Source organism: Homarus americanus, unplaced genomic scaffold (assembly GCF_018991925.1).
Source record: "Homarus americanus isolate GMGI-L3 unplaced genomic scaffold, GMGI_Hamer_2.0 scaffold34360, whole genome shotgun sequence".
In the NCBI taxonomy this organism is placed as follows: Eukaryota; Metazoa; Arthropoda; class Malacostraca; order Decapoda; family Nephropidae; genus Homarus; species Homarus americanus.
In genome coordinates this window covers 3313536-3324366 of record NW_024739403.1, presented here as the reverse complement: position 1 = coordinate 3324366, position 10831 = coordinate 3313536, and the positions used below count along the sequence as shown (strand labels likewise).

General features: G+C 35.5%; 1 protein-coding gene across 2 annotated transcripts; it reads right to left on the bottom strand.

The window, feature by feature from the left end:
- Nucleotides 1–691: 691 nt before the first annotated feature.
- On the bottom strand, nt 692–10401 carry LOC121874531 (josephin-1-like). 2 transcript variants are annotated; one of them, XM_042378698.1, is made up of 5 exons: nt 10291–10401; nt 7321–7455; nt 6261–6478; nt 4173–4353; nt 692–3688 (listed from the first exon to the last, which is right to left on the bottom strand). In XM_042378698.1, exons 2-5 carry the CDS (start codon nt 7426–7428, stop codon nt 3374–3376), a joined length of 822 nt encoding a protein of 273 aa, XP_042234632.1. In that variant the 5' UTR covers nt 7429–7455; nt 10291–10401; the 3' UTR covers nt 692–3373. The 2 variants fall into 2 exon arrangements, with proteins under 2 accessions (XP_042234632.1, XP_042234633.1); XM_042378699.1 differs by having other exon boundaries at nt 9979–10309.
- Nucleotides 10402–10831: the final 430 nt, after the last annotated feature.

The following is a 10831-nucleotide window of genomic DNA, read 5'->3' as shown; positions in this document are numbered from 1 at the left end:
CGCCTCACTCTCACTCTCGCTCAGTGGAATACAGCGCTGCGCCCATGTGTGAGATTTTCGCCACTATAACCAGTGGTTGTTAGGGTCGGTGATCAATAAGGGCTTCTGCATTTTTGCCTGTGGGGGCTAGGGGAGGTGGTGGAGGGAGTGATTTGCCACCTGAATGACAGGGAACTTTCAAAGTGAGGAAATTGAACTGTCCTGAGTCTACAGTGCGAAATATTAAGAGGAACTTAGAGGAGACCAAGAAGAGTATTGTGCTGGCTAAAAATATTTCGGTAGTGATGGAAATGCAAGGCGAGCTATGAATGATAAAGGCGATGGAAACAGGTTGTTAGTGATAACAGAGCATTTTCTTGTGAAATGGTTAGCCTGTAGAATGAAAGACAGTGCAAGTGTTAGTGACCCTCAGATATGGAACAACCACCACACCAAGCACCTCAAAAACTCCCCCAAGCTAAGTGTTATATTACTCAAACTCTTTATTTTGATGATTGAATAACAATTCTTTTTATTTCAGCTAACAAAAAGTGTTAGGAGGGCTTCAAGGGGAAAAAATGGGTGAAATTCTTGTGGCGGCGGCACCAATAAACCCTTTTTACATGTATTTTAAAGTCACACAAATAACGTTTTCGCTAATAACGGTGTTTTTCAGGCACCTATTAAACGTTATTGGTGAGAGCCTTCTGTATATGGTATTTAGCCCCCCCCCCCCCAACAAAATTGTAGAAATTTATGAAGACGGATAGAGACACATCACTAATCTGATGGCGTCGTATCCGTTTTCTTTCATCCAAACAGCAGCCCTGGACCGAGTGCAAGGTGCATGGCACTGGGTCCAGTAAGGTGAAATAAATATCTTAAAGGAAATTTTTGGTATACTTTTGGGGGGCTCCAGTCCCGCCCTCTGTATTTCCTATTGAAATATACGGTATAGACAAATAGATTGTGATTCACTACTTCATAATAATTCTCGGGCCCCTTCTTGAGATGCAACGAGGGTTTATTGTAGTAATTATAACGGTAACATCACCATTATGAAATGAGGTTAATGATTGCTGCTATATATATTTATAAACATATTTAAAACATTTAACCTTAATATAATATTGTATAGAAATCTAGTATTTACCCTTTTTAGTTTGAAACCATCCTTGGAAGATTGGCACATGTTTTCAACCAACTTGTGCACCAATAGACCAAAAAATGCATTATTAATTTATTTTTAAAGATTTGGATAAAATATCTATCACCCATACACTAGCTTAAGTATTTTGAATGAGGCAGTGTTTAGTATAAGTATTCCAGAACATTTAAACGGTTAGAGAAGGAACAGAACCTGGCCTTGGTAGATTAAATACTTTTGTTTGAGAAATAAGTAGTACATGATGAACCACTTGAAGGATTTGATCCAACAAATATATTCACACCACACTTGGCTTGATATCTCCTGTGATGACCTTGGAAACCTGTGGGTACTTAAAATTGGATACCATCGTTGGTAAAACGGTGTACAAAATATAAAACATTGATATTCAAAACCATGATTGGTAAACCCGTGATTGGCGATTGAGTTACTGTACAAATACAAAATTCAGAAAATAACAAATACAGCTATGAAGAGACCCCATACTCAAAACACAAGGAAATACCAAGGAAAAATACCAGAAGTTTCATGGTTCAGTTGGTGTCATTCTGAACTCTCAAGAGACGTGTTCAATCCCATGGCCAGGAAGAGCAGGTAGAACATCATGTGCCCCAATTTGGTCACTTATTACGTCATAGCCCTAAACTAACTCTTCCTCCTCAGTTAGATATTTCCATTCTACAAAATTAAAGATGGCATAAAAGATGCTAATTTTACCATTTAAAGAGCTGGTCACTCATTTAGTCAAAGCCCCCAGATTAAACTAACTGGCCTCAGCTAAGGATTACCACCCTATAAAATTAGAGATCATAGTTTTGCCTTTTTAAATGGTTCCATGTAATCTAACAATCTCTGAAAAAGATTATGTATGTCCTACCTGTGGCATAAATGATATTGACAAGTAGATAGAAAATATGGTGTCATGTTCAGTGACATCTGGGCTTAATGTAGGATTGGAACCAAGTCTTCATTTATGCTATACGTACTGTAACTACAATCATGAAATTTAGTATCAATATTTACAGTACATTCCTAAAAAATAGAGCTGATTCCAGATAATTATACCATTAGATGACAAAGAAGCATATGCACAAAGGTTGACACTTTTAACCATATTAAGCTCATATATCTCTTGAATACAGACATCAACCCCAGCTATTGATTACAAGGTGCATCATGTTAATGGGGCTAATTACAATGAAGATTATAAACTTTATTCAAATATTTATATATAATAAAACTACTATACTTCTAAAATCTTTGACATAAGGCCTATTCCACTTTTTTGATATTTAGGAAGTGGACATGAATTAAAAACAAGAACATAGTGACAAGTACTGTAGTTATCATAAATGTCTTCAAATAGACATTTTTGAGGCTCATCACTTGTACATTTGTGAGTATAATATATGCCTGGCTAGAAGTACCTCTATCACAGTAGCCATCTGTTGATACAACAGATACACGAGTGGAGGGAAGAGTGTTGGTGTCCCAGCTTACCACACTCGGTAAGTCATAATAATTATATACTCCACTTACGTGTCTTTTCCTCTAGACTCATAATAAAATTTTAAAAAGCTGATCTCTAAACATCAACACAATAGCAACTGTAATATATTTTATAGTTAATAGGAATGTTAATAATGTGTTTAATAATTAGATCTCCAAGATTAAAAATCTGTCCATCTTTGTGTGTGCATAAATATATTTATATCTGTCAATGCTCTCATGTACGAAAATCTAAATCTTTGTTTGTATGTCTGTGTGGCTACATTTTCATCCGAATGTCTGTGTGTTTTACTATGCATGTCTGAGTATGCACAAATATATGCGATACACATAATTTACACTCTCCAACAAAAGTCCTGTCTCTTAATGAATCCAGAGAATCAGAGACCTGTGAGGTCTCTGATTCTCTGATTCCATGAAGAGGCAGGTGAGGTGACAGGACTTTTGGTGGCCAATGTACATAAGTATGTCTTAAGTATGTGTGTTTTGCACATATGTATGAAATTTACATGTGCACAAGTTATTAAATAAATAATTTGAAATCATTACAGTACAGTATTTTAAATCTTGACTATTCTATGGCAGTGAGGTAGTAACTCATCTCATCCAAAAACACTCAAGACTTTACCCAAATCCTGATTCTGGCTGAATATTGTGTCTCCAGACTTTATTCTTTTTAATAATCATCCCTTAAAAACCAAGAAAATTCATTGACTATTATAACATTTCTTGACTACTTGTCTTCATAATATCATCACCAGACCAGTTATCGCTCCCCGGAGGTTCTTGATCTATGTAAGAAAATCCGGGCGGATTAAAAGCTTCCATGGGTTGTGGCTCTTCACCATTGACTAAAGAATTTGTACTACCCTTTGACATGAGGTCCTTTGCACCAACATTATTTGTACTTGAGCTACGGGTACTGATCAGGCACCAGTCCCGTGTCTGCTCCACCTCCTGCGTCACCACCACAAACAACTCCTTGTCCTTGTTTCTCAGTTCTTCTCGAAGATAATTTGTTAATTCTTGTTCCTGTAATAAAAAAATTAACAATTGGAAATGGTCTCTCAGATACCTGCATGTGACCATAATTTTAAAAATTTCTTGAACTTGCATAAACCCAACGCTTCTAAGTAAGAGCCGGTCAATATACAATTTCACATCAGTTAAAAATCACTGCACCAACTTCGGGGAAATTATCACGTGGAAATCAAATGTAACACGAACGGGCAGCATAAAAAAATAAAACCTGATGTGCAATACGTACATAGATTGTGTTTATTAACTCTTAAATGGTGGCAAATGATGTTAGCCAACATCAATAGATGTTTCATGTTCCTTGTGTTCCAGTTTTTGCACATATGGGGATGGATCAGAGAATCCTTGCATGTCATTTAAGGTTTAATACCTCATATTGTCACATGCTAAACTTGTGATAACAGTATGATTCAAGATATAGGTGCTGTTCCCAATAATAATATAGGATGATCTATGTGAGTAATGCTGCCCAACTCACCTTTCCAATTATTTCTGGAGTTTCTAACTTTGAATCTAAGTTGTAGTATATTCCTCTTATATTACGAATAGCAATCCAATGTTTGCGACGCAATGGAAGTTGTACAGGTCCAAGGCGGTACTCCGATGGCACATTCAGGATGAACCCAACTACTTTGTCTAATGCAATGACTTGAGGATCTCTGTAAAGGTTAATTGAAAATTAAAATACTTAATTTTTTATATCTGAAAGAAATCTAGTTATTATATACAGTGTGTGTGTGTGTCCTACATATGAAGTGCCTACAATGGGAGAGGCATAAGAGCCAAAATCACAATTTGGAGATATGGCCACAGGCGTGTTCACTGGCCTTTGTTCTTTTTTTTTTCTTTTTTTTACGGGGATTAGCCCACCCAGGCACAGGTCATTGTCCCACATTGGGGCCTAGGGGGCGAAAATGTAATACAGTAATAAAGAACCATAAAGAAATACAAAATGAAAAAAAATCAAAAGTGAGAAACAATATATGTATGTTGTGTTGTTAATATTAAGAGAAACAATTGAGGCCCTGCAATTGTGTGTAAATGAGGCAGAAAGTCAGATCAGCAACCTGGGACTACATGATCAAGCCTGACTGAGTGTCGCTTACACCGCCGCAAGGTCGAAAATTCCATTGGAAGAGCACGTAACTAACATACCCAGTTTCGTGATTTTTTTTTTTTTGGGGGGTTTGGGGATGTGGCATATGGGGTTTAATTTTCCACAGGTAACATCCCTTATACGGTCCAACTCTTGTGGAAAATTTCATTTAAATCCATGCAGTACTTTCCATGGTACATAAACTTTAAATGTGATTTACTCAAAACAGGCATTTTGGGGAAACACCATTCCCATTCTAGGCGCCTCATATATTGTCCAGTTTCGACTCTGTAAATGTGGGTTGGCAATAGGAAAGACTTCCAGCCATAAAACTTGACTAAAATTTCCCTGATGACAAATGGAACATCAGGTAATCATAGCTAATCCACACAAGTGTGGAAAATGGCTGTCAAACAGTGATGATAATGATAACTTCCGCCATCTTCCACCGGCCAGTCATGTCATTTATCCGTTATTAGACATCAGGAGCAGGAAAGTACATTATATAAGAACTTGAAGTTTTAACAATGGTAGATTTGCATAAATAATAAAAGGATTCTGCAAATTGAAAGAAGAACTACAAAGTAACATCATAGGTACTGAGAGAAGTCAACCAAATTCTCAGGACCATCCACCACATAAATCATTGTATGATAACACATCAACTTCGGCTAATCTCCAGTTGCCAATACTGTAGACATACTGTATTCATACCCTTACCTTGACACATATAGGCTATATTGCATATTTCTTAACCCTTAAGCCCCGGGTTAGGGTGGTGGTGGCAGTAAACCCCCCCCCCCCCCGGGATAAATTGAGAAAAAATCAACCTTTATAAAATAATAATAAAAATAAATAAAAAACCAGCGGGAGTACGAGGACGCTCTGGAACGTCACCCAGGGCGCGCTGGTCAGAAGTTTAACGTCACCCGGGCCTAAGGGTTAAGAGTGAATCATACATTTTTACAGTGATGAACTGGCAATGATATGGATCTAGTAACCTCTTCAAATCAGGTTTACCTGGTACACCATGGATAAGAAGGATGAAAATATTGTAGTATACTGTATGTTTAATTGTTTATTAAAAAAAATGGATTTATGCCCTATATTGAAAGGGCTGGAGGATGAAGGAAAGATGTGTGAGGGAAGGGAGTTCCATAGTCAAGAAATGCAAGGACCAATGCTGGCCTAGGTATAAGGAATGTGTCTAGAGTAAAGGTAACACAAAAAATGACCATGCATTGTAACTGAGGTTGAAAAGAGATATGATGGAATGGATTTCATTATCACTACTGTATTACAGTATCCACGAGTTTTCTAACCCTGAAATGTAATTACCGGTACATATTTTTTGTTAAAATAGTCATATCTTGCGGTTTACAATTAATTTTTGATCTTCAGATAATTGAGGTTCAAGACATTTTCATGCCAAACCTTGAACATCAGTGAGGATTACTGAATTTAACTTACTTTCTCTTATCAAACCAAATTACACCACAGCCTTTTGTAACAAGGGCTGCCATTATTACATTAATGTCATAATTCCCAGTGCCAAGAAGGGATTTGTGTGGATTAAACCAGTTGTCTGGGGACAATGCATAACAGATGCCGTCTAATTCACTCTTGGCAAAAGCCCCACTATCTTGGAAAAGGTTGTTCAGTGAGTGAAGGGCACATAACTCCTTAATCTGAAAAGAAAAGAAATTGTAACTATAAATGAGAGTCCATAACTAACAACAGAGTTTATGAAACATCATGTGCAGTATCTATAACTGCTAGTAACCTATTAACCCTCTTCCATCCACAACTGAGAAGGTTTGAATAAGAAACAAAAATTTAAAAAAATTAAACCAGTCAACTTAAAATCATGTCAAGTGAAAATATTAATTTTTGCTCATTCAGTTAATATATAAGTGAGATTTGCTCTTTTTTCCCTACCGTGATTTGTTCCAAGTAATTCCTGTAGTATGTTGATACAGTATTTAGCCAACATTTTTCAAGACCTTAAAATGTTTCTTCTTCTCCCAGGTGGGGTCAAGTGCAATTGGAAATGGGATATCTTCAAAATTCCCACTCCTAAGTTCTTCCAGACATGTCAGGCTGGATTTTGTAAGCACTTCCAATGTTCCATTTCTTCTAGGCCTGCCAAGGGGTATTTTACCTCTGGGGTTCCATTGCTAATATTTTTAAGCAATATTTTCTCTTTTCATTCACTTAACTATTTACAGCTATCCAGCTGTAAATATTGGTTGAGTGTAGCCCTGGAAACACTTCCTCCCAGTTTGGTGAAGGATTAGTATTCTGTATGTTGTATCCCCACTGCTCGTAACTAAATATCAGACCTATGGCACCTACTTTTAGTTGCAGTACTGTATGACATTTTCCAGACATCTTAGATTGTTCATCTGTACCCTTCCTATTTCTACCTGAATGAAAACAAAGAGTACATAGACAGTTATTATAAGTGTTGTATCATTTTTTAAATTATGTTTCTTCGTTTAAAACATCTGAGAATGAAGAGCTGTCTCACTTGTTTCTCGTGGTAGATGTCCGGAGTCATGACGATGCCAACCTGGTTCTCGTCGCATCTAATTACTTCCCGTACCCACGTACAACAGGAGCAACAACCCCCCGTCATGGGACCACACCATTATACTATCGTCACCTGAAAGAACATCAAGAGTATAACCAAAACCATATTTTGGCCCTATTTGAGTTACTTACATCTACATACAGTACTGTACTTTCATATATCCACAATTATAAAATAAATTTTTCTCACATTAATTTATAAATATGTGTACAATAAAAGCAATTTCACTACGAACACTGATCATATGGCAGTAATTTCATGTCTCCATGTCTTTTGTAGGTGAAAAAATAAATTATTTACTGTATTTATGGTGCCATCGCATCTCCCATGGTGACCATATTTTAGTTCACATCATCTGCTACATGAGAGCATCCGTGGTCTTTGTTTACATGTCAAAAAATGAATGGCGATCTCATCAGGCGTGTTTATTACAATTTATATCTGATTGAATTCGTTCATTTTTCTAGAGATGTTGTTTGGATGAAAGAAAGAACATCAAAATGACAATGCAGAGGTTAGGTTTGGTAAAGTAAGGTTCTAATAAGTTCTGTACATTGTCGCTTCGATTTTATTACTTAGTACTGTATCATCCAAACAACATCAGAAAATTTTGGGTATTATTTTACAAGTGGACTTTTGAAAGGGGTGTGCCCATTTCGACACCACATTTTTTACCCATTTCTTCACTGTTTTTACCCGTTTTGTCACCACGTTCATTCCCTTCACCATTTCAAGGGCATTACATAACAGAAAATTCTTACATAATTAATACATCAATATATACACAAAAATTTCACTAAATTTGCCAAAATAACTTGCTTAGGATAGAAAATAATCAAAACACCTAGTTTACAAAATTGTATTACGAAATTATGCCTCGGCATAACAATACTGTACGTTGGATCATGCAAGCATTTCACTAAGACAATTTATTAAAGACGAAAATAAAAAATAAAAACGTTATTACTCATGCAATAAAAAAACATTGTTCTTACTTGTGCAAGCTTGGAAGAAGACACTGACATTTTTTTTATGAAATTAGAAGTACGTAGTGATATTTTTTTCTTCACATTCATCCCACAGCTTCCAGCGACAGACTTGTTTGTCATGATTTCGATTTCTTGTGTACGATTTTAGCTTGTGCTCAGCAACTAGTTGTAATTGCAAATCAATGAAAAAGAAGAAGAAATCACCTTCATTTTTTCTGTATTTTGTTTATTTACCAACGTTTAATAATTTTCTTTAATAATTAATATTCATGTTTAATAATAAAACAATAATTCTCGAGTCGTCTGTATACATGTGTAATTTCTATTCATGTAAAATTATAACTTAAAATTTGTCACTCTTATACCAGTGACGAAACAGATTTGATATTGGTGACAAAATGTGTTTTTTGGTGACGAATCAGGTTGGTGATGAAATGGGGTGTATCCTCTTGAAAGATGCTTGCAAATAAATAGTTGCTATAGGTAGATTTCACCCACCTCTACCACTTTTCCTTACAGCACTTCTATTGCAAATTACATGAAAGCGAGATATTTAAAAAATATATATTATTTACCGTAAACACTCCTCCAAAAAAATCTGCTGTCACTGCGTGTCGTCTGTTTGTTTCAAACCAACTCGCTTGGTCCGAGCATGCTCTCACATCCACAAAAATGTAAAATTATGCCATGACCCTTCAACAAATTTGTCTTCATTGGTACCACATAACAAAATAAGTACGTATACTAGGAAGTTAGGTAAGTTTCTTTGTTTGGTTAGGTCAAGTTCTATTAGGTTCATTATTATTAATTTGTGACAAGTGTATACTGTAGAATGAAAGTTACTCAGAATGATGAGATATATCTATTGCATGTGTTAAAAATCTTAAAACAGCTGAGAGTTCACTTGTAAAAATTTACCAAAATTTGGTGCAATTCCATAAAGCCCTTCTGATGCTGACCATCTGCTCCACCATTACCATAACAGGATTAGTGATATTTTGCCATGTACATGTACTGTACCAGCCATGAAATACCAACAAACTATTTTCCCTCCAATATTCTTGTAAAATCAAACTACAGTACAGTAAATGAACTAATCTCACAATCTATAGTTAAGTTAGTTTACAGCAAACTTGTGCATCTGTATTAATTGTCAGCATGTTGAACCACTGGTTCATTGTAAAATAATCACTTTGTAAGTACTGTATAATAATAATAATAATAATAATAATAATAATAATAATAATAATAATAATAATAATATGGTTAAAATTGTCAATCAAAATGGGATTTTGAAGAGAATTAACCTCAAATAGTCGATTACTGTATAGTATGGTACGATACTTTAATTATTAAAAGATATTTAACAAACGTCTTAATTATATAACATTTTCAACCCAAAAATGTTTTAGGAAAACAAATACAGTTATCCTCAAAACTCTGTAAATGTAACTTTCTCTCTGTAGTTTGTTAAAAAAATTAAATGACTTCAAATATCCACCAGAGGTAAGTGAAACCAGTGTGATAACATTAGGAGACATGCAAAAGGAGACCTTTTGAGAGAACCAAGAGTCTTGTACAGTAATTATAGAATTAGAGAACTTACCTGATTAGTGGAGATACTGTACATTATTATGCACCTCAAATCCCAATTTATTCTTCATGGTAACTTATGAAAAACGGTTTAAAATGCTAGGTGAAGAAAAATGACCACAGCTAAGAATAGTCTCCCCAGCAGGTACTGTCAAAACCCCCTCTTCACTGACGGTAATTACCAACATACAATTTTGGGGTCACAGCAGGTTAGTGTTTTTTACAAAGTGGCACCAAGGCACAGCTATCACTCCCTGGGAGGACATTCAGCGTGGAAATCCCACTACATCTCATCAAACTGGTGTAAATTGTGTGTGTGGTGTACCTGGCAGCGGGGACTATCCATGGCATGCCAACTCTCGTGTTGAGTCGTTCACTCTTTTGCTGTCTCTCCCTCGATCAAAACAAACAGGTTCCTCAGTCAAAACAAAGCTTCCCCTTAAAAAAGAATCAAGTAATATTTTTTCTCTTTGCATATATTATGAATATATTATAATTGAATACCATTATTCAGAAAACCGATACATATTAATTAGAATGGGGTACAATTTGGGTATGAGATAAACTTTAGATGCTCAGTTTCCTCTAAATTCCAAAAGGGTTCATTAGGTGGAAGCAGACGACATTTGTCAATAGGTCCTAATTACTCTGAAATTATTTTTTCATCATGTTACGTGTATGCAATAATGACAAATTTATGCGTTTAAAAATTTTCAATGCCTATGATTTTTTTTAATTATTAACTAATTGTTAATTGTACAATGCAGTATACCTAGAATAATTCAACAGTCACCATACACCAATCCCCCTTTCTTAAATGTCTAGATCTGCTTTGACATATCAACACAAATTACGAATACAAGTAC

Bases quoted from the DNA above. Each gene is read 5' to 3' on its own strand.
- LOC121874531 (XM_042378698.1), bottom strand. From the start codon at position 7,428: ATGACGGGGGGTTGTTGCTCCTGTTGTACGTGGGTACGGGAAGTAATT. The intron at 6,479-7,320 runs GTGAGACAGCTC...TTTTCTTTTCAG, and splicing joins ACATCTACCACGAGAAACAA to ATTAAGGAGTTATGTGCCCT. The intron at 4,354-6,260 runs GTAAGTTAAATT...TAACCTTTACAG, and splicing joins ATTTGGTTTGATAAGAGAAA to AGATCCTCAAGTCATTGCAT.